The sequence below is a fragment of the Schistocerca cancellata genome, chromosome 9, assembly GCF_023864275.1.
Source record: "Schistocerca cancellata isolate TAMUIC-IGC-003103 chromosome 9, iqSchCanc2.1, whole genome shotgun sequence".
In the NCBI taxonomy this organism is placed as follows: domain Eukaryota; kingdom Metazoa; phylum Arthropoda; class Insecta; order Orthoptera; family Acrididae; genus Schistocerca; species Schistocerca cancellata.
The window spans coordinates 132095998-132120129 of NC_064634.1; the positions used below are offsets into that span (position 1 = coordinate 132095998).

The window sequence follows — 24132 nt, forward strand, 5'->3', positions numbered from 1 at the left end:
AACACCATGAGAATTAACTTCCATGGGCAGCAAAAGTCAGTGACAGGGGTTGCTATCAACTCATGTGAACTGTAACAGCAGATAAGTAGGCCACAATGCTCTGGAGTGCTGGAGAGCTCAGTAATACTATCAAGACCCATCTCTGCATTAAGGGATACAGAATAAATTGGCCCTCTGTATATCTGTGTCTGGGGAAAATCAAAATCACAGCGCACAGAGATTAATATGGGCACCATAACACTGCCATTTGATGCTTAAAGCATGGGAAACAATCCCCTGCGCTGATGAGTTGCAGTACACTGGTACACATTGAAGGCAGGGTATTACAGTGTCAAATATCACACACAGTGATGCAGTTTGCTTACCAGCAGGACACTGTCTTGGCAGATGTTGGGTGTGTTGGGGAGGGGGGAGTGAGTGAGTTACAAAGGATGAAACAGGTCACCTGATACATCTGCCATTGCTTCTCACCAGTGAATTATTGAATTGTCCAACTTTGCAGGTGATCCTAACCTTCAGCACGACAGGCCACCACCATCTTGCTCACAGATTGTGCCAAAATTTGTTTGAGTAATACATCACAGACAATAAGGTGCTTTGATGGCTCTCTGATAACCTGACTTCAACCCTATTGAATCATCTGGGATAATGTTCCGTGAACAGAGTGTATCTTGGACCGATCACCAACTGCTTTCCATCCATTGTGGATTGCAGTTGAATAGTCCTCCATCATACTGTCTCCCTAATGTGACTCATGGAGTACATGACATAAACTGACACCTTTATCATCAGAGGAAACTAGGTGCTACACATTATTTAGGACAGTGTGCTTAATTCAGTTACTGATGACTGTATATGCCCTTTTCATTTAGGAGTGGCCTGTGTTTATAAAGACAAATATAAACATCCATTGCATGTGAGGTTTGGGACATAATTAAATTTTTCAACTCTTTAACATCACAACAACGGACTTTCACCATTGGAGCTGTTAAGTTATAGGATGAATGAATGCTCACAGTAAAGGGCAGATTGCTTGTCCAATTGGAGTGATATGATTTTATGTAAAATATTGATTAGAGGAACAAAGGTTTGACTGTGTCAACGTTTGCATTCTGGTTTCAGTAAATTGCACGAAAAGACCTATGTGACATTGTGGCTGCAAAAATCAAATATTGAAAATTTATGCTCAGTTTGTGCCGAAGATGCCCATAGGAAAAACAAAAAATATAACATCTTGATTGCATTGGGTTACCTAATAAAACAAGTTTGAATTTTCACTAGTCGAAAGAGTGAATACAATGTAAAAACCATTGAAACACTAAAAAAACATCTGCTACCTTGGTACATCTAAAGATGGGTGCTATATGAGTTTATGCCTTTCCAGCTATCAATATAAACATGTCGTGTATCTGGCCTCATCAAAATAATTACAAATTTTGGCTGTATGTACTTAAATGCATTATAATCATTGATGTTATCTGTGTGCTGTTAGTGAGAACATTCAGTAAAGAAAATTTTTTATCACTTTGTCAATATTTGAATTTAAATTTGCCTGCTGCAGTCAGCAGTAATAAATATTACAGTAACAACCAAAAGTCAATTTGTCTCTACCCCTACAGACACACATTCCCAAAGATTTTATTATGATATAGTCTGTGACAAAATAAAATGGAATAAAATGGCTGAATAGGGAGAGAGTGGGGACTAATTTAGAAAGCAACTATAGTAAATGACAAAATTCTGAAACAGAAATCTGGCTGCTGGTTGTCCACAGGATGTATAATATTTGGGGCAAGTTCAGAAAGGAGATAAATGTGTATGAGACGTTATATACGTAGATTTCTGTATTTGCATTTGTGCTGGAATAGCTATCCAGCAGAAATCATTGTGCATTGGCACCAATTAGAGTGGATACAATAGAAAGGCAACACCACAATAGTGAAACAAGTTGAACAGTACTCCACAAAAGTGTATTGAGTGAAAACAAAGTGACGTTAGCTGGGATTGTCATAGGTAATGTGTAAAATTATCATTAAATAAAATCCGACTGATAATGTTTAGCACTTGCAGCAAAATGATTCCAAATTATAGTGGAGAAATCAAATGTCTGCAAATTCAGAGATCCCTATAAAAATACTGTAATACCAGATGATAAGTTGCATGTCATTCCCCACAGGAAAAAAAAATGATTGTCCGTCTACGACATGCATGGCTGTCTAATTTCATACTTAATTGTATGTTCATGTTGTACAAAAGATATAAATTTGTAACACTGCACCAATATTTCACATTTCTGTGTTGATTCCAAGAAATAAAATTAATGTTGACATGCTACAAACATTGTCTTTCTGTATGTATACTCCACACCAATTTAGAAGGAACTTTATGAATTAAATATGACTCTTTATTTCTCCACGGATATTTAATTATATTACAATGCTTTCAGTTGCTGGTTCAACACTTGCATCACAAGCCAATAGAGGCAGTGATGAGAGAAAGCTGCATTGTATAGCACAAGAATTCAAATCTGTACCATAGGGAGTTTCAAGCTTGGAAACTGTGACAAAAATCCCACATTCCATAATTGTTTTTCAGCAACTGGCAGTTACAATCTCTCTTGTGAATTTTAACTGACATTAACTAAAATTGGCAAAGCAATCAGGCAAATTTTGGCATGTCACGTCTCACCATCCCCTTGTAAGTAATGTGTCTCATTATCTTTATGTATTGTAACTCTTTCTTTGTTACAGAAACAGTGTGTCTGTCTGTGCCACACTAAAAAGAGATTGTATAAGCATAAATTGAATGGGAGACAATGAATTAAAGTACATAACTCTGGAAGCAGGTTTTCACAACTTCCAAATCTTTGTGCGTGCAAGGTATAAGACATGTATCTTTGGGTCCATTTTTTTTATTTCTGAGGCTTGCATGTGTGCCTGCGTGCCCCCCCCCCCCCCCCCCCCCACACACACACACACACAGATATGTCAGTAGTGCTGTTACATGTGTTCTGGAGTGTCCTTTCATTCTCTATGTTTGCAGACTCTTAAAGGAGTTTCCATTAGTAAGTTGCTGAAATCATTTGCTGTCAACTTAACTTAACTTGACAGACAGAGAGAGAGAGAGAGAGAGAGAGGACTTTTTAAAAGTGTTTCTTTTTGTTTCAGACAGCAATGGCAGCACACAAGTCCCAGTATGTATGGTTCCGTAAACTGTACATGGCTTTCTCAAGGTACACAGTTATGAACACATTGAAAGAAATCGAAATAATTGATCTTGAATTAGATCTCGAATTGGATGATTGAAATACAACAATCCCTTTGTCCCACATGGAATTTGGCAGCTACTACAAAAGACTACCGTTTGATAATTGTCAACATTATATAACACTGTCATGTAGCTGTGGATGTGAAGACAAGTAATGTAACATTTATTTTTCTGTTTATACTGGACCATTCACTGCCATTATGAATTGGAGAGGTCCAATGAAAGAATGAAGTCACGCTCTTATTCTACTTCCCATGTTGAAATATTTATAAACTTTTGTATTTTAAAGTTGAGCAGTGTAGCTAACTGGTTAATGTGAAAATACATTACCATTGTCTTGAGGAGGCTAGGATTGTAAAGCAGATTTGGAGGACTGTATGTGATATAGACATCCTTTTTATAGTGTGCTTAAGAGTGAGTTTGTTATGTATTATGTTGATTTATTTTGGTTAATTTTAAACTACTGAAATTTAATAATAACCTCCACACTTGTATTATGGAAGACAAATTAAAACCAGTAGAATAAGTAATTGAGAAATTTAATAGTAAACCACTGTCTCCTATAATGCCACTAAAATTTGTTGTTCCCTTATGTTTTTATCTTATAAAATGACATAAGTTAATGTAATTTTGATGAGAATCTCCTACAGGATTATCACAGTACAAATGTGTAAGAACTGTTTTTTTGTAATGCTCACGTTGAACTGTTACCTTTTATTGATGTAGAAGTGCAATAAAGAATTTCTCACAATCAGGTTCTATTCGACACATTCCCTGAATGATTACACAGTTTTCTATATAGACAGAGGTTATATGGTTTATGTAACCTCTAAGATGATTTTCTAACCACTCAGCCTCAATCACACAATATGGCTATTGCTCATATGAAATAAAGCCATCTCTCCCTGGAAAACACCAAAGTGCAGCAAGCAACACACAAAAATCGGCACATGATAACCAATTCTGTGGAGCCCATCAAGTGAATGTTAAACAAACATAGGATTAAAACCATCTTTTGGTCGCCTAAGGAAGTCAATGAGGTGTTGCTCCCTGTAAAAGGTAGTCAAGGCTTTAAAGAGCTGTGGTATTTATAATATTCCAGTTACATGGGACAGTCTACTCCAACACTTTCTCAGTAACTTGTAATGAATGTCAGCTGTACTCCATATACAGAAATCTAGAAAAATCTGCTGTTATCCAACACAGCCTTAGGAATAAAAACATATTCAAGCCCACACTTCAAGCTGCTGGCACTCAATCATCGAGGAGGCTGTGGAAATTTAGTGAACGTACTGGATTTGCACTAAACAATACCTGGAAGAGGTTACGTTGCTGAGAGAGACTTCATAAGAGTATGTGCTATACATTATTATGAGTAATAACTGAAACAAAGCACTGTGAGAGACATTCCATCATTGGTGCCAACATAATTTCTGGTCTCAGTGCATCTGTTACTCCTTGGATGTCAAGTTCTTTCCTGGTGAAGATTTCATGATTATTGTGAAATGCTAAGATTTTTCGTAGTGAATTAGAATAGCAAGTGCACCATCAAGAGTTTATATCTCCTGCTTTTTGTTTAATGAATTTGTTTTTGTGTTGTCAACTATCCTCTGCTCAAGTGCCATGTTTCCGAATATCTTTAACATATGTTAGTTTGAATTGTTGCCATCATTGTTTCTCGTCAGAAACAGCTGTCATTCACAGCTCAGCATGTGGATCACATAGTGATTTTGATATTATTATTTTGCTTTGTTCTTTATCAAGAGTCTGTATAATTGCCAAAGTTGTAAGATGTCCATGGTGCGCAATTCCCACATGTATTTTGAGGACAAAGGCGAACAGAATAAGAGCAGCTGTGTATCGCAACTAGTAAATATAACTATTTAATGTATGAATATAGTGAAATTAATCTGAAGAGAATGTTGTAAAACTTCAGTTACTGTGTACCAGCCATGGACAACCATTGGTGACCCATGGGCCTGATTTGCGTAATTACTTAAGCTCGTGGGCTGCCTCATCACGTGACACACCATCAGCGCTCGTAGTGCATAAAGTCAGAACTGTGGCACCCATGATGGTACTGTTTATAGGATAATGCACCCACATGAATTACCGAATTCTTGACGTTACTTGCTAACAAATTATGCCTCAAAACACGCATTTTTGAGAGTACGTTCATTTTCTGCCTGTCTTCAAGTGTTTACAGTTATTTGTGCATTGAGAACATTGTTATTTTGCAAGTGCTGTCTTACAAACATCTGGCCTGCTGGTTGCCCACCCATGCCATATACCTTCAAAACGGTTTCACTAGGAGACAAAAATTTGTATTTAATGAATTCTCCATGTAAAAACAGCAGAAGGACTACAGAAAAGGTGAAGATTCAGATGCAAAATTTTAGTATAGGTGAGATTTTTTTGATAATTTAACAAAATCCGTTCATCACCAAGAAATGGGTACGATTATCACATGTATAGTGTACGAAAGAGGAATCCAAACACCATGTGGAAGTGGAAAGAGGGCAGTGGTATGTCATATTAGGAATGAAGATGGGTTAGTGCAAAATACTGACTTGTGCTTTGCAGAGTTCAAAGGTGTTGCAGATCATTTGAATATGAAAGCAAGACACTGTAAGAGTGGTTCAGGGAAATACTTAAAAAGCTATCCAGTAGATCTGTGTTTGTAGTAGCTCAAGTCATTTATTGCTGAACGATACATCCAGTACCAAAAAAATCATCTTGGAATGGATGAAAAACTACACTGAATGGTTCTGAAACGGTAACAAAGTGTTTTCATATAATGCCATGTCTAGCAACAAATATGTCATCACTTTTACTGGAACATTCTTAGACCAATTCAAGCAACAAGAATTCCGTTACGAGAGCAGATTGCATTCATTGCACAGATAAATTAAATTTTTGTGGTTGTCTGCAAATTCAGTGTGATGGTAGTTATGTGGGAAAAGGAGATGAGGACTTGATAGGTCTAATAAAAAAATCTACAGCAGTGACACTGCGCTCTGAAAAAAATTGTTTGGAGGAATTTGAGTCGTGAACAAACTCAAAAATGACATATGCACGAAGTATTTTGACATGGCGATGTAACCATTGCTGATTCGGGTAGATGCTTATGACAGTAGCCAGATGTAAGGCAGCAACATAAAAAATTAAAGTGGGCAGCTTTTTTATCACTTTGTCCCACTAAATCTACTCCAGCTAATCACATACATCAAAGTTTGTATTTGCATGTTCATTTAGTCAGTGTAGTATCATGTTCATGTGCTATAATCTGTTTTATTCCTGAAAGGCTTTATTCTATACCATTTGCATGTGACAACCACAATCAAAGCAATCTGTTTTAAAACATGAAAACAGAGTTGCTGAATTGTGTTTGCAGAATAGGCAATTATAACAAATTACATTTGCAACAGTGTGTTAGTTTTCACAATTATGCTGAACTGCAGTCTTGCATAGATTAGGACTGGTAAGCAATTTCTTCAAAGTTAACAAATATGGTGATTATTTGTAGGTAATGAAATGGTAAGCTATCAGTGAATGTTCTAGCTTTGTGATGTTTTCTCAACCAGAACAGAAAGCATGTTAATCCCAAATGAAGCCTTGTGCATTAGATATTATTTTAAAAAAAAGGAAGAAAGAAAAGAAAAAAAACACTAATCTGTGAAGTCACCAGTGTCCTTCCATGAAATAGACAGTTTGGTTAAAATCTATTAAATCAACAATAAATTTCCAACTAACATAGCATAATAAACAAAAATGTAAAGTAGAAGTTTTATATATGCAGAGTTGTAAATGACAGTCAATGATATGCACAGGAAATAACTGTAAATAAAACCAGGTATAAAATACCATGACAGATACATTTAAAAGGGGATAGTTTACTGTGGCAAGGTGACCCAACCAGTCTGCAGCACAGTAAAATGTCACCCCTAATATTTTTGGAAGGAGCCCCTGATGACAATTACAAACTTAAAACATGTACCATGCTCAGCATTTAAAATAGAGCACAGGTCCTGTGGAGACAAAGATCTGCCATCAGAACATCAAATATAATTCACAAAATTAAAATATGCTGTATTGGCATCTGTGTAATGCATCTTTGGTGCACTGGCAGATCCTCCCATGATCAGAGAAAGCCATGTGTCGAGGGACAATGCCCCATTCTTAGCCTTCTAAGGGCTACTTCTTCAGCTCATTATGGTCTCAAGGAGGTTAACCACAGTCGCACTGTAGATTTCACTGACTGCAGCTTACTGCTCATTACTTATAGCCATTGAGCATCTGACCAACACATGGTGTTGTGGATTGTGAGACTGCAAGCAGGGAGTCTGTACAGTCAGCAGGAAGTTGAAGGGAGAAGGTCTCCTGGCAGCTGCATCAGTGAGTTCATTTTTGCAAACCTCTTGTGCTGCAAACCCCAGCAGAAAATTATTACCTTCTCCTGCCTTTGTAAGAGAAGAAAAGTTTCTTTTATATCTTGGGTCATCCTACCCATTGAGTACATTCGTACAATAGCAAGACAGGCTCTTTAGGAACCAGAGCAGATAAATAATTTCTTGCCACAATGATATCTTGTTTGCTCTAGTGCCCTCAGCATAGTAAGGATAGCAAATAATGCTGCTTAGTAAACTGAAAACTGCTCTGGGAGCCCTGTCCTGAGTAAAAATTCAGTGAACATGACTGAGCAGCTGATAAAGTCCCTTTGCCTAGATCCGTCAGCATAAACACTAATATAATCTGGTTGATGATTTAAAATCTTGTAAAATTTAGCTTTAAAAATGTAATCTAAGGTACAATTCTTCCTGCACTTCTTTAATTCCAAAATTAACCAAGGCCTCTCTGATATGCAGAGGGATTCCCTACTCAGCCCTGGCTTTGGACCTTAATTCCATCCACCTGTAATACCCCAACGCTCTACCTTGCACATGTCCCAAATGATGTCATTTCCTGCAGATAGTTATTGAACAGACATTCCAGTCATGGCAACGCAGCGGAGAAGGATGCTAGCGATTCAGAACAGACAGAGAAGACATTGAATGGACAGTGGGGCGCCCACCAGTCTTTGCGTGTTAAGCTAGAAACCGGGATTGCATGATAAACTCCTGTAAACATCCTAATACTTACATAGTGTACCGCACCCAGCATTCTAAAGCCTTGGTAATCATTAAATGTGGCGTCTGTATTCAAGCCGAGGTCATGTGAAGGCTTATATAAGATAGGAGCAGATGTGCCCAGTCTGCTCCACACGATATATGATTGACACATTTTAAAACATTTAAAACCCTTAGGCATCTTAATTTCAGGTCTCCAAGGCGTGGCAGCCATGTTAGTCTTTCATCAGAACTCGGGCTGAGATTTGATTTGAACATGTGGATAAAAACAACAGCAGTCCAAGCCCAATATTGTCTGCACCAAAACACGTTTTATTGTGCAATTTCACTCCCTGTGGTTCTAGCAAAGCCAACCAGTGCCCTTAAAGTGTAGTAAAAGGCCCTTTACTAGTTGTTTATTAGACAGGATTCCGTCAGGGCTTGATGACCCAAATATTCTGTGTCTTTTGATCTCCAGTGCTTCACACTGGAAGATGAGATGTGGTGTGGTTTCATCACTCATCTCACAGCCGACACATAAGGTCTTCTTTCTCTACACCCAGTTTATGTAGGTGTTTCTTGAAGTGACCATGGCCTGTCATTAGTTGTACCATGAGTTTCCTCTGTGTCCTGTTCAGGCTCAGGATTACAGAACATCTCTTAACGCGTGGCTTTGGCATCATGAGCTTGCCATAGTTTTGTTTTTGGATCGTAGTCCAGTATTCTACATTCTGCCTCCTGTTCCTAGTTTTGATTTAACCATTGCGTTAGTCATGGTTACGGCAGGTTCTGGTCTCGTAAATGGAGTCATCGCACCTGTCCTGGCCAGCCTATCAGTTTATTCATTGCCAATTATCCCTATCAACCAGGGGATCATTGCAGGTTTGCCCTGCTGCGTTCCTCTAGTCACACAAGGACTTTGTTGCGGTGTGCAACAGTCTTTCATCTCATTGCAGCAGCTGACAGAGATTTCAGAGCTGCTTGGCTGTCAATAAATGTAGATGCTATGATCTTTTTAGTGCCTACACAAATTCTCCTCTGTGCACGCCCTGATAGTGGATATTTCCGCCTGAAAAGTGTGGCCCTAGTCTAGGCTGTACTGCCTATACTCTGGCTCCAAATCTGTTTTCGACCGGTCAGTAAACCAGACTGTCTCCTGCAAAGTGTCATGGTTTATTCTTCCACTGCTTCCCACTTGCAGTTGTTACATGGAAAGTTTTATTGAAACAGTTGGATGTTATTGTGTAGTCAGCTGGCATTTCCCCTGACCATTTCTATATTTATACATTCCCTAGACTGATGTGGGATTCAGGATATCCTATTGCTATTCAGTTATTTCCAGTTTTTAGCCTGTATGCCCCTACTGCTGCCTCCATTTTAAACCACAGGTGTAATGGAGGCACGTCCAACATGTTCTCCAACCTAGCCGTGAGTGTGCTGCTAATTCTGCCTGTTATGGCTAAGCAGGCCAGTCTTTGCATTTTGCCAAGCTCCTTAGCAGCCACCTTCTGTTCTACTTCATTCCACCATACTTTAGCCCCATAACTTCCATAGGTCTTATTACAGCAGTGTATATCCAGCATATACCCCTGGGGTATAGATTCAGCTTTTTCCATAGGCTCTTTCTATTGCTCTTATAGAATACCTTTTGCCTTGGAAAATATATTCTTTCTGTGAGGGGTCCATGATAGTTTCACATCCAAGGTTACCCCTAGATACTTCACTACCCCCTCTCTAGGTAGAGTTTCATTGAGAAGCTTAAGATTCCAGTGTGGGAGCTGGATATGCTTCCTCATGAACAGTACAACAACAGTTTTCTTGAGGCTGATCCTTAGGTCTTTTTTTCTGTACCAGTTTTGCACAGTGTTCAGTGCACACTGTGCCATAGTTCTAACAACAATAGTGGGGACTTAACACCACTTTACAGGTATTGATTACCACATTCTCATGAATCATGGCGGCTTCTACCTTTCTTCTGCTCAACATGGTCTTAATCCATCTATGTTTGGTGGTCTCAATGCCATATTCTTCTGCAGCAGTTCTGGCCATGGGTTTGAAGCTTGTATTGCAACCCCCTCTCCCCCGGCACTGTGCACACGACATCCAGGAAGATGCAGAGAGCATTTTCATGAAAGCGTAGTGCTTTTCCACCTTCCCAACAATTAGGTGAAGTGTTACTTCACATTATTTGCCTCGTTCATATGCATGTTGGTTTACATGTAGAGAGCCTCCTTTCCCCAACATGCACATTAACCAGTTTTTCTAATGTCTTTAAAAGTAAGGAGGGCAGACTGATCAGTCTCATATTCTTGGTATGATCATTTCTCCCTGGTTTTGGAATGGAAACCGCTCTCACTGTCCTCCAACAGTTAGTAATGTTTCCTGCAGCTAGGCTGACCCTAAACAGTGTACATACGAGTCTAATTAAACTCTCCTGCTCGTTGCAGTAGAGCTGGGAAAGTTCCATGCAGGCCTAACTACTTGAACAATTGAAACGTTCCTGCCACCCACTGGACTTTTTGAAATCAACACATTCCCTGACACAATCCCAATTTTCCCTTCGATTACCTGACTGAATCTTGGTCTATGTTATATGCCAGAGTGCATCAAGGGAAGGGAGTCTTGAGGAACACATCCAGCATCTTATTTGCTGTCCTTGTATACTCACTATCTTCCTCCCTTAGATTACCTCCAGGATTAGTTGGTATTCTGGTGAGGATTATGTAAAGTCCAGTGCACATAACTGTACATTCTGCTTTGTCACAGAATACCTTCCAATTTGATAGTTTTAGCTGATTAATTGCAAGGGTCTCCTGGTATTTTGCCCATTGTCCTTTCCTTCGTACAAGGTTGAACAGTCTTCTTACCTGCTTCCTTTGCCATCCATGTCATTGTTCCATAAGGTACATTTCTGTTTGTGCACTTCTTGGTGATTTGGCAGTTTTCTAAACATGAGATCACAGTGGCAGATATCACTGTATGTGACATTTCCTTGAAACCTACTGGATTCCTTATCGAAGTTCTGACTTCAGATAACCATATGAGTTCCAGTGTGTTTTCCTAGGATTCGTATAGACTAAGATTTGTTTAACACTCATTTAAACCTCAGATTAGTATGGCTCCAATGCCCATGTCATTTTTTGATATAGCTGCCCATTAGAACGGACCCAAAGTTATGTCAATTATTTCTTCCCTTCTTAACTTCCTGAATGTTGGTTCCCTGCCTCTATTCAGGCTCTCCAGGTTACTTTTGACTAAAAATTCAAAAGGTACTCACCTTTGCTGTTGGTGTTATTGCTTCCCCACACCAGGTTGTAGGCAAAGGCATCATATCCAGTCAATAGTTGTTCATTCTGCTGTGAGTAGGTGTCTACTAACCACCTCATTTCTTGGGAAGGAGGAGTACTGTCCTAGTACGGAAGGTAAGCTGAGATCAATACAATTTCCTTCGTGCTTCCTTCCTCACATTGTTTCATCCTGATGGTCACTAAGTCCCTGGAACAATACTCCACCTTAGGCAAGAGTGAATTTCCATTTTTTACACAAATACATGTTTAAGAGTTCCTACATTTCTAGCATAAATCAACTTACCTCCAGTACCTCTCAGACCTGAAATGCCTCCCTTATGTAGATAGGATTCCTGGATCAGGGCAACGTCCATCTACTGTCTTCCCGGAAGACAACTCAGTGTGGAAGTTGCCCCTTTACTGTACTGTGGTTTATTTGCAACACTTGCAGTCTCTATCTTGCTGCCATGGTTACTTCCGATATCTTTGATTACCCTGATGGTAACCTCGAGAACCCTAAGTACAACCTCAGGTCCTTTTCCTGGGTTACTCTCAGGGATTTTTCACTGACTTCCGTCACAAGGGTTTGCCCATCTGGTACAACCTTTCAATTGATTACCCTTCAGTATTATGGTGAGACTTTCTGGTTCTGTGCCCTTATTTTCCTGATCAGAGTCTGGTTCTGTGGCCTTATTTTCTTGAACAGAGTCTTTGAAGGAGTGTCATTAAGGAGTAACAGTATGTTGTTGTTGTTGTTGTTGTTGTTGTTGTTGTTGTGGTCTTCAGTCCTGAGACTGGTAACAGTACCAAAACTGATACCTTTGTGATTTGAATAGCTCAGCCACTGTCTTGACTAGCAGCTTTGCCTCCTCCCAGGGAGAAATCATGGGCACTATCTCATTACTCCAATCCACTGTTTCCATCCACTTGCAGACAAAGATAAGAGCACCATTATCCAGATAGACCCTCCTGAATCTGGGTCCTGGACTTGCATGTCCCCCCCCCCTCTCCACCTCACCCAATCTTCTCAGAGAGCCATCTGAACAAGCTCCATCTGCCGTGAGTGACACTAGTCACTTGATATCCTTGCTTGATAAATTCCATCCCAAGAAGCGAGAGTGCAGCACTTTATGCCTGTTTCCCTATTTCCTGCCTTGGCTTTTTCTGGATGTGATTATCTCAAGAAGTGGGACTATTAGACTCGTCTCCTGCTCTCGTTTCCTGTCTTAGAAGTGGCCTGTTTACCACCTTCACTGTGAGACAGTTTTTTTTTTTTTAGGTCTTAGGTTGAAATCTTTTACTTCCCTCAATTTTTTTTAAGAAGCCATTCTTTACGTTTCTTCTGTTTCCGTTCTTTTAGAAGTTTCCTTCTCTTAGCCCTAGATTGGAATTTAATCTTGACCTGGTCCAACTTCTCCTTGACAATTTCCACATCTGAACTGCTCTATCAAGACTGGACCAAGGTGAAGACGGAGAGATGATGGCAAGACAGAAGACGATGGATAGGTCTATGTTCCATACAGACCTGGACAGAGGCTGTAAACTGTCCAAGATGATGATGAACTGGTCTATCACCCAATCCAGTTGCAGAAACAACTTCCATCAGTTCCAACCCTGATGTTTGAATGTTTGAGGTCTCATCATGTCTTAGTTTTTGTTTTTTCTTGTTCCGTGTTCTCCATTTTGATCCTGGAAGGTTGCCTGGTATCTCTGAGCCTCCAGTAACAATACATCTTTCCATTTGTCGTGCACTCCTCAGCGCAGATCGCATCACACCTTGGGTTGGGTGCAGGGGAAATGGGATACGACTATAGGACTGGATACAGGAATGATGGGACTCTGTGGGACACTCTTTGTCAGGTCTGTCTGCTAAGGTCCGTCTGGAATGGGAGACCTTGTCAGTTACTGTGCTATTACCGGTATAGCCCTCAGCTTCTTGCGAATATGCAAGCATCTCTGCTTACACAGATAGTACTTGTACAAGGCAGTGCCCCTGTAGAGGAGATAATTGACCAATTTCTTAAAAGTAAGAACAGCGTCTCTCTGTTTTAAAACACACAAATTAAAAAGGAAGGAGGAGTGATTCACTTCAACAGTAATAGTTTTCGCTGAACAGAACTTAAAACCTGTGGCATTCACCTATTTCTCCTTCTGCCTTATCTTCAAATGCAGTTGGTTAGTGGCTAATACAAATTTGGTGGATGCACAGAAGAGGGAGAAGTTGTCCATGAGTAAGGAACACCATAAAGGACTCCTTACCATGGGTGGAATACTGTTTATCACAATGGTGAATATTATTACATGTAAAATGCTCCCTTTACAGTCGTCGTTCTCCTGCTTTAAAGTGCTCAGACAGGTCATTTACAACCCTACATCTAACACACCATTCTAATAAAAAGGACTGTATGAAAGTGGGGACACTTCCATAGAAATCCCACTTGTGTAGCTGCAGCAAAATATTGTTCCTCCAGATAGTATTATAGATCTTCTCCAAATTAAAGAATACACCTACAAGGCATCACTTAGTAGGAAAGCTAGTTGAATTGCTCCTTGCATCTGGGTCAGGTTACTGAGTGTGGGGTCGGCCGCGGTGGTCTAGCGGTTCTGGCGCTGCAGTCCGGAACCTCGGGACTGCTACGGGCGCAGGTTCGAATCCTGCCTCAGGCATGGAAGTGTGTGATGTCTTTAGGTTAGTTAGGTTTAAGTAGTTCTAAGTTCTAGGGGACTTATGACCTAAGATGTTGAGTCCCATAGTGCTCAGAGCCATTTGAACCATACTGAGTGTGGAGTGATACCTCCTGAACCCACACTGTGAGCTACTTAGTAATGGCAGGTTTTGAGAACTCACACTAGGCCACCAGTTCACAGTACACCCCAGTATCTTTTCTGTGAGAAGACACATTATTACTAGTGTTAGTATGTTCCCTTTTGGTTTAAAAATTGAATCTTTTCATGAGTTGGGAAACTCTTCTGTCAGCCAAATTAAATTAAAATGCTGAAGGAGGACCTCCTTCAACCACTGATTCTACTTGTATGGTACCAGGTCAAGACCGGGCCTGTATCATGAGCTGCAGACACTGCAGAATCCAAGTCTCATGGAGAGAAAGGTCGACTGTATGCGTATTCTGTGGTTGTGGAACAGAAATGTCAATCATTACTCTCCTCTGTCACCCAACAGTGACGGAAGGTTGAATTTAGGGTGTAATCAGCCATAATGCTATTTTAAAATTCAGTCATTGACCATGCTAAGTGTCTCCGTGATGTAGGGAGGCACCTCTGCTCTAATACACCTATTATGGTGGTTGTGCCCCCTAGAAATTGTCCTAGTGGTTTTCTATACTTTACGTGTGTGTGTGTGTGTGTGTGTGTGTGTGTGTGTGTGTGTGTGTGTACGTTTATCGATGGAATGCAGGAACTCTTTGTGACATCCTCTTACTCTCTCAAATTCTTCTTGTCACCTTTCCCCGCACAAGCCAAAAAGTTGCAGGGTTCTCATCCATACAGCACATGGCAGACTTCGCATAGTCACCATAACTGAGTGCAGAACTGCACACGTCACTCCAGCAGGAGACAGGCTGCTTCCTAGGTTTTCATGGTGACTTTGGGACTGATGCATCATCAGCCTTGGTGGATCATGGCAGTTCGTGATCTTGTAATATGTGTCCTGGTTACTGATCAAGACCAGCTAACTGGCTGTAAAGCATATAGTTAGCTTTTCTAAATATCTGTCTTGGTAGTCTCTCTTTGTGATCTCTGTCTGGCAGATGGATGCAGCTTGGGAAATGGTCACTTCCATGAAGGTCATGATCCACATCCCTCTGGGCAGCATCTGCACAGGCAGGTGAGAAGAACGAGAGGTCTTTGGCTGTAGACTAGCCTATAGCAGTGCTGAAATAAATAGGATGACCCACGCTAATTAGTATGATGATCTCAGTTTGTGTGAGATCCTCAATTACCCTGCTACTAGGGCACATGGTGTTGCAACAAGCTGTCTGAAATTCTCACCATCAATGGGCTCATGTGGCGGGAGGCACAAAGAGCACACTGTGACATTAATATGGGCCATTATAATGTCAACCATCACTAGCAGTGTTGTGGTTAAGGGCGCAGGCAAACAGTGCAATGTGTCCTTGATGAACACTGTCACCCCACCTTTCACTTTGCAACGAGTAAGGTCACCTATTCTGTGGAAATCATAGTGCACAAGTAGAAGTGTGTTGGTGTTTTAAAAATGAATCTCTTGTAGAGAGAGAGACAGAAAGGTGTAACCTGTATGAGGAGTCTCAATTTCTCCATCCTGTATCCATTCATATTCTATCGAATTATGGAAGCCATTTTAGCACCATTATTTTAATTTCTCCCTGTCTTTGTACCAAGGCATTCATTGTGATACATTCTGCTGATCTCATGCAATTGTTTACACTCACTCTCCCCAACGGTCAATGGTCCTCGTCTGTCAGAACATGAGGTCCTCCCTGTTCTTGGTTTAGCTATCAGAGCTTTAGATGGGTTACTCAGATGACACCCAGTGACTAGTCCGCATTCAAAGTTACTGAGCCCTTCAGACTGACACATTCTGCTGTTACTGCTTCACTAGTGGCAACACAACACTCCCCACCTCCTTTTATACTGGTGGTCCAACTCTCTTAACATCTAGTGATCAATTCCAAATTGCATAGGGATATCCAGATATCTTTGATCAGATGATGTACATTTTTCAGTATCCTAATGTAGATTGAATCAATGCCTTGTCTCTCAATGACTGTTAGTACATATTTAGTTGAAACTGAATCAAAAGCTTACTCAAAATCTATGAATCCCAGACGAAATGATAATTCATACTTATTGCTCTGTTCTGTAATTTTCTTCACAAACTGCAAATGGTCTAATGTGCTGTATCCACCTTGAAAGCCACATTTCCCTTTGTACCTGATAAAAGACTGTTATTGAAGTCTTTCATATACCATACCAAGTGTTGTAAAATTCTTAATTACTTTTATGTAATTTAGACATTTTATGAAAACAATGAAGTAAATACTGGGCCAAAAAAGAAGAAAAAGCAACAAAAGTTGTGAAAGAGAATTTCAGTTGAATTATTGTTGTATGTGACTGAAAAGTAGACTCTATGACTTGCCTGAGTGCAACAAATAAAAGTTACAGAAATTAAATTTCTGCTCAAATGCGAAAGAAGTAAAGTCATGCGAGAAGAGCTGGAACTTCATCGCATCACTTGCATTATAATTAAATATAGAAACAGCGGCTAACAGTACTTGAAGCACATGGCTGAATCTCATTACACCTTATAACTATTGCAAGATGATTTAGTTCTGTTCAGTTCTGTGATCTTTCACAAGCGTGTATAATAAAAAGTGCAAATTTCATTCAGTTCCAAAGATGATTCATCTTCCTAAACCGACTGTGTGTGTGTGGGGTTTAAGCTATTGCCTTCCTCTCATCTTTTGAACTGACTTACTCGGCTAGTTTGAGGGTGACCCAAAGTGTAACATGGACTCTGAACAACTTTGAGACTAGCCATAGGTGAAATAAGTGATGAGTGATTGGTACTAATTCTAGGACTGACAGAGTGTAGAGTCTGGTTAAAGTGTTCCATATTCTTACATAAGGTAATATTGGTAAAAATCAGAAAATAAGTTCTATAAACATATGTCTGGAAAGAAATACTTGTTGAGATATGGGCAATTATGTCCCATGATAGCCATCTGCCTTCATAAAGTATATGGATTTATGAATGTGTAATCCACTATTACTACCAGACATTGATACTAAATCAATCTTCTTGTCTGGCTTCTAGGACCCCTCATTTGGTTATTGTAGTAATTTATTATACCAACCAGTGTAAATTCTGCCTCATCTGTATAATATAAGGCGTAGTCAATTTTAATTATCAGGTCAGAGATTAAGATCCAACCACAAAAAATGGTGATGGTATAAGTCCTCTGATAAAAAATTCAACTGCCAATGCAACAAATTTCTTCAAGTATTAGATGAGTACATGAAGATCTTTGTTGTAGAAATCTGCACTGGGAATGAGGCAAAATTTGCTATCCTGAAGCAACAGCATATGTGACACAAACCCACACAGAATGAACTGGGCATTGTCATGGAACAATACCACCCCACTGTACAACTTCCCATGACACTTTGTGTTAGCAGCCTCCTATAAACTCATCAGAAGATTTCAGTATTATGCACCTGTGAAAGTTTGTACCCATACGAGCATAATTGTTAGCATCATACCATGGCAGTCCCAAAAAGCTTATGATGGCTGGATCTTTGCCTTTCTTGGTTGTGGCTAATTTAAATTTTCATTGCTTGTTTTCTCCTTTGTCCTGGGCTCGTAATGATACATACAGCACTTGACTGTGGTGATAAGCCAGTTAAAGATGCCATATGGACTGGCCTGACATAACTAGAGAATCCAGTGGGAGGCAACCTGTGTAATGTTAAAAATGGTGTGCTATATGTTGCAGATAGATCCACAACATATTTTCATTTTTTCCATTACCGCCTCAATTGTGATACGCCGGTCTTTGAGCACCAAGGCTTCCACCTCTGCTGCCATTCCTTGTTCTTCACAGAGATGGTCTGCCACTTCATTCTTTGTCATTCAGACTCATTTGACAACTCTAGAAGCATTGGGGGCACCTTACCACAGTTGCAGTACATTTCTGTCAACTTAGCATGAACTGTTCCCACATTGTTCCCCTTCAAATGAAGAAAACAAATTATCACCTGATACTTAACTAGATCAATGGGGTGGGCCATTTTGTTTTTGCTCCTGTAGCTGTGTGCAGCAGTACTGTGGCTCAGGTATTTCAATGTGTACCCAGACTGCAGACATGAACCTGCTCACAAACAAAAACATTAACTGGAACTTCCTGGCAGATTATAACGGCGTGCCTGACAGGCATTTGCACTGGGGACCATTAAACAGCTTATTGCTTTACTGGCTGAGCTATCCAAGGACAACTCATGACCAGCCCTCACAGCTCTACTTCTGCCAGTATTTCATCTCCTACCTTCCAAATATCACAGAAATTCTATGCTTCTGGAAGGAAGGATATGGCCGAGACAAAGCTTAATGAATTTTCTCTCTGATGTGGAATGTGCAGTGATTTGAAATTTTCAGGTAGATTAAAACTGTGTGCCAGACTGAGACTCAAATGTGGTACCTTGACCTTTCACAAGCAAGTGATCTGCTGACAGCTCTCCAAGCGTGAGTCACAAGCCACCCGCACATCTTTATGCAGTGGTCCACTGCACCATTTTAATCTGCCAGGAAGTTTCAAATGGCAGTCACTCTACTGCAGAGTGAAAATTCATTCTGGAAAAAGTTATGTAACTGTTTTCTCAAGGTGACAAACTTTATAACTGTCCCTCCTAGATCTATTGGCAGAACTGTGGTGGTTTTGTGGGCTGAGAGCCTTCCTATCTTGTAAATGATGTGGATGAAGTAGCTGCTCATGCAGAATTAACCACACAAGAACATAGTTTGTGCCTTCAGCAGCTCCAGCTTTCCTCACTTGTTTCAGGATCATCATCTGCTTTATGCAACAATCTAGTGTAAAGGTCTTCCTTGATCCCTTGTCCTCTGCTGTTTTTTTTTATCTCCCCCCCCCCCCCCCCAACCCACTTTTTAAAAAATGTTCTTGCATTAATTTAAGGGAGTAGACAACTACACCAAAGTTTTCAACTTTTTTATCATCATTATGTACAGGAAGGAAGGTGCTATAATAACACTGTGGCTGTTCTCTTATTAGGTGCAAGATCATTTCATCCTCCCAGAGGTGAAATGATAGACTAGAACTAGATTGTGTACTATGATGATGATGTGTGTGTGGGGGGAGAGGGGGGGGGCTGAAATGTAATTCCACTGTAAATTTATGTCCCAATGGAAAATGAGGTTTCCTTTGGGCGTGATGTTCCTTAGATTTGATAAGAAACTGAGGGGCAGATAAAAGGCGCCTTGTTAATCATAAGATTGATCTGGCTGATTACAGATGTTCTGCTGTTATGTTCTGCTGTTTAACAGTTTAGAGTATTTTTTCTCCATTTTTTTCTGTTCTGTGTAGAACTGTTCTAAAATATTGCAAAAGTATGGTGAGGTTCTGTTGTTATCTGCATTAGCTGACACTAGTTAGGTATGGCATCATTTATACATTGGTGTCTGAACAGTCTGTATCCTCATTTCTAACTATTATGTTTCTTGACAGCTGTTGCAAGTAATATTGCACAGATTGCTTTCTCGGGAGGAGAGGGGCATTAAGGAGGAGCCTAATACTTCTTCCTTATGAATTTGGATTTTACTGAATCACTGTTGGTCTTCAATTTCCATATCCTCTGGTTGTTCCAGCCTCCAAAGTAATTGATTAATGAAGGAAATGAACCATCAGTGAGGATGAATACAGTGTTAGTTGTTCATAGGGATAATCTCATCCTGCAAGATGCCTTCCTTTTCCAAACTAAGCAGTGACTATATTTTTATCTCCAATTGCATTCTGGATATTGGAATTACAAACTTACCTTGAAACTTCCTGGCAGATTAAAACTGTGTGCCCAACCAAGACTCAAACTCGGGACCTTTGCCTTTCGCAGGCAAGTGCTCTACCATCTGAGCTACCGAAGCATGACTCACGCCCGGTATTCACAGCTTTACTTCTGCCAGTATCTCATCTCCTACCTTCCAAACTTTACAGAAGCTCTCCTGCGAACCTTGCAGAACAAGCACTCCTGAAAGAAAGGATATTGCGGAGACATGGCTTAGCCACAGCCTGGGGGATGTTTCCAGAATAAGATTTTCACTCTGCAGCGGAGTGTGCGCTGATATGAAACTTCTTCGACAAACTTACCTTCATCGCGTGACCTTCATTTTCATGCGATCAGGCATTAAAGCTAGAATCAAATAAGACATTTTGTCGAGCTAGTTGTTGACACTTTTCATTGTATTCAATTTCTGTAGGTTTTTCCTATCTGAAAGTCTTATGTAGTTTATTGGGTCAATAATCATATTATTCCAATTGCTTATTACTGGCAAAAGTATGAAATAATTATCACTCAGTACTTTGTTATATCTCAAGTAATCCATATGTAGAAGTTCCCATTACAAGTTTATTATTATGGAGCTGTGGCAGATGTAGCCAATGTTAGAGAGGAACAATTTCTCCCAAATCTTCTTTTCCTTATGTACTGCTATTACAAATTTCCTGGTAGTTTTGGGCTGTTACTACTACTGGCTTTATTCTTATTTTGTTTTCAGTCAGAAGTCTAGTTTTATCACTGTCATGTACAAAGGTGAGTAACATTTTTTACCAATCAAATAAATGCTAAATGCACATATTGTCCTCAACAACTCTTCACCTCCTCACTGCCAAATCTCATAATTTGTGATTTAGTAAATCAAGTTTTGTGAGTACCATTTCTGATTACTGTTTTCTATTTTTGTAAATCTGACCATGTTATATTGTTTTTATCTCTCCAGTTTGCTAACAAAGAACTGTTACACATTTCACCATAATGAAGATATTTTCTCCACACATGAGGATTGTTCAATAAATAAGGTCCTTTTATGTGCTTCAACTTCTATATTTCTTCTGCACATATGCGAAGTTTCAAACAATTCCGACTGATGGCAGAGCCATGGTGTACCATCAAAATGCTGTCTCTGTGAGACAGTTGTTACAAGCAACATCAACTGAATTCTTTGTTGCAGAAAAAAAAATGTGGTGATCATCCATAAATGTTTATGTGCATTTTATTGTAATGATCAGTTGACAGGAGTACTGTTGGACAATGGATGAAGAGAGCTAAAGTGTTAGAAATAACAGAAACTGAGCACAAAGATGATCGTTCCAAAAATTCTCACAACAGACTACAAGATTCAAAGAAAGGCCATTTCACCTGAAATGTTATATTTTTTGAGGCCAGTGTAGAGGTCTTTCCATCACAGATAGTTAGAGGTGACGAAATATTGGTTCAGCACTTTGAGTTGGAAACAAAAAGGGACTCACTTGAGTGGCATCATCAGCCATCACATAAAAAGAAGAAATTCAAGACAGCTCCCTCTGGTGGCCAAGCCACAATGACAGTCTTTTTGGATAATGATGGTCTCATTCACATGGATGTGTTGGAAACATGGTTAACCATTAATTTAGAGACGTGTGTGAAGACTCTACAAACTTAAGAATTGTTTCTTAAGTGTTTGATCTGGCAAGAATGTAAAAGAAATCTTACTCTAACATGGCAATGCATGCCCTCAACAAGTCTCAAAAACTGGGAACACATCACCAAATTGGATTGGACATCATTGCTTCATCCACTCTACAGTCCACACCTGGCTCCCCAAGGCTTCCATTTGTTTGGGCCACTTGAGGAGTCTCTGTGTGACGCACTCTTTGAAGACTGGGTGCAATTCATACAGTGAAAACAAGCACTGACAAGAGCTTTTACCAACAGGAAATACATGTTCCTAGATGAATACTCAGTATTGTAGAACACTCAGTATAATGTCATTTATTGAAACTGAACTACACTTCTTGAACAATCACTATATACACACAAAACAAATAACTTGTGGACGATCATTTATCAAGAGCATAGGTGAGGTCCGTCGGAGCTGGTCCTAGCTCGGCGAGGAACTGGCTGTACTGCTGCTGCGCTGGCCTTATAAAGCTGGCGGAGGCCAGCGGAGTACTCCAACTTTCCCTGTATCTGTGAGGCAACCTCTGCAGAAAAAGGTTCGTGTTAGTCTCTAGCAAGTTCTGTTTGTTTTGAAGAATTGTTTCCCTCTTGGTTGCACCTGCAAGTGCTTGTGTATGTTATATGGTACACAGGGGTGTCTTGAGTGTAGTCTGCCTGGCAGGGACTGTCTGTGGCAGACGTAACATTCTTAGACAACACTGGTGTAAGACCATAAAACATGGTGGAGACTGTGTACCAAAATAGTACATGTAAAAGAAATGTTGACTGATATTGTCACCAAATTCTAACTGTTAAGAATCTTAAGAATAAATGTGTTCTGTAAAAAAAATTGTGAGCGTTCATTGGTGACTTAAGGCCGGAATTTGCACACCAGTACCACAACTGGGCATCCACTAAGTGGCAACAAGTGGCCTTTTCGGATGAATCAAGTATTATGCTTAATCAGACAGATGGCCATTGGCATGTACGGCCCTGTAACAACCATCAGAAGGGTCCATGACACAGGAGGGAGCGTTATGGTCTGGGGAATGTTTCCTGCCATTCCCTGGGTGAGTTCATCATTCTAACAGGCACAATAGATCAACATAATTATTGTTAGGGACCATGTCTATCCTTATATGCATTTGTTGTTACTCAGGGTAATGGCATGTAATATCAGGGCAATGCTTTCAGTTTACATGCATGGTTCGATGATGATGATGATGATAATTGCTGTGTGGGGTGCTCAACTGTGCGGTCATCAGCATCCATACAAAGTCCTAATTTTTACATAGTCCAATCTGTCACGCAATCCAATTGAGCCACTGTCACGAATGATGATGATGATGATGACGACAATGACGACACCCAGTCCCCAGGCAGAGAAAATTCCCAACTTGGCCGAGAATCAAACGCAGGACCCCGTGATCCAGAGGCAGCAATGCTAGCCACTAGACCACAAGCTGCAGACGTGGTTCGAAGAGCACCAGGTTAGGTGCACTATACTCCTTCAGCCAACAAAGCTCCTGGATTTAAACCCTATCAAGAATCTGTGGGACCACCTAGATTGGACCGTTTGTGCCATGGATCCTCAACTGAGAAAGCTAGTGCAGCTGGCCACCGCACTGGAGTCAGCATAACCCCACCTTCCTGTTGGTACCTTCCAGAAGCTTGTATACTCTTTTTCCCGTAGGTCTGCTCTTCAATAGGTACTTATTCAGGTTTTCAATAGGTGGTCACATTAATGTGACTGGACTGTGTGTCAAACAGGTTATATTATTCGACCAAACTGTGGTTTCAGTAATCTGATGTTATATTATTCTCTTGATTTGACTACTCAATTGTTTCTTAACTTTTGGCTCCAAAATGTGTCTCCCTTGTCTATTCCATGTGGAATTATTATACTTACGTCTCCTGGAATGCGAATTGTGTGCTTCACTAAAAATTTTAAAATGTATCTTGTGGCAACCCGTAACACATTATGGATGGTATATAAAACTTTGATATACTTGTCCAGTTTTTACCTAACACTAGATAGTTACAAAAATGTTGTTCAATGCTGTAAAGATGTCCCTAGATGAGCTTGGTTCTGATAATAGAATTAATATAGCCACAATTTAGTTTTTAATGGCAGATGTGATTATTTGTGAAAAACTTTTCTATTTTTAATTTTGTAAGATGTGTGTGTCATTTGAAGATTACATGAATAATGATCTTTTGAAATTATATTTTTATAATAATTTTAAATAAAATTCATACATTATACAAGCATGTGC

At 39.9% G+C, this 24132-nt stretch overlaps 1 protein-coding gene across 2 annotated transcripts in view; it reads left to right on the forward strand.

Moving 5' to 3' along the window:
* The window catches only part of LOC126101152 (N-acetylglucosaminyl-phosphatidylinositol de-N-acetylase), a 106248-nt gene extending 102226 nt beyond the window's left edge, over positions 1-4022 (forward strand). Inside the window, exon 6 of one of the 2 annotated variants that reach the window (XM_049911845.1) lies at positions 2447-2894. In XM_049911845.1, the coding sequence (XP_049767802.1) occupies positions 2447-2512 (66 nt within the window). In that variant the 3' untranslated portion in view covers positions 2513-2894. Of the gene's footprint in view, positions 1-2446; positions 2895-3167 lie in introns of those variants that run through there. The other variant, XM_049911844.1, reaches the window with a different exon arrangement.
* Positions 4023-24132: the final 20110 nt, after the last annotated feature.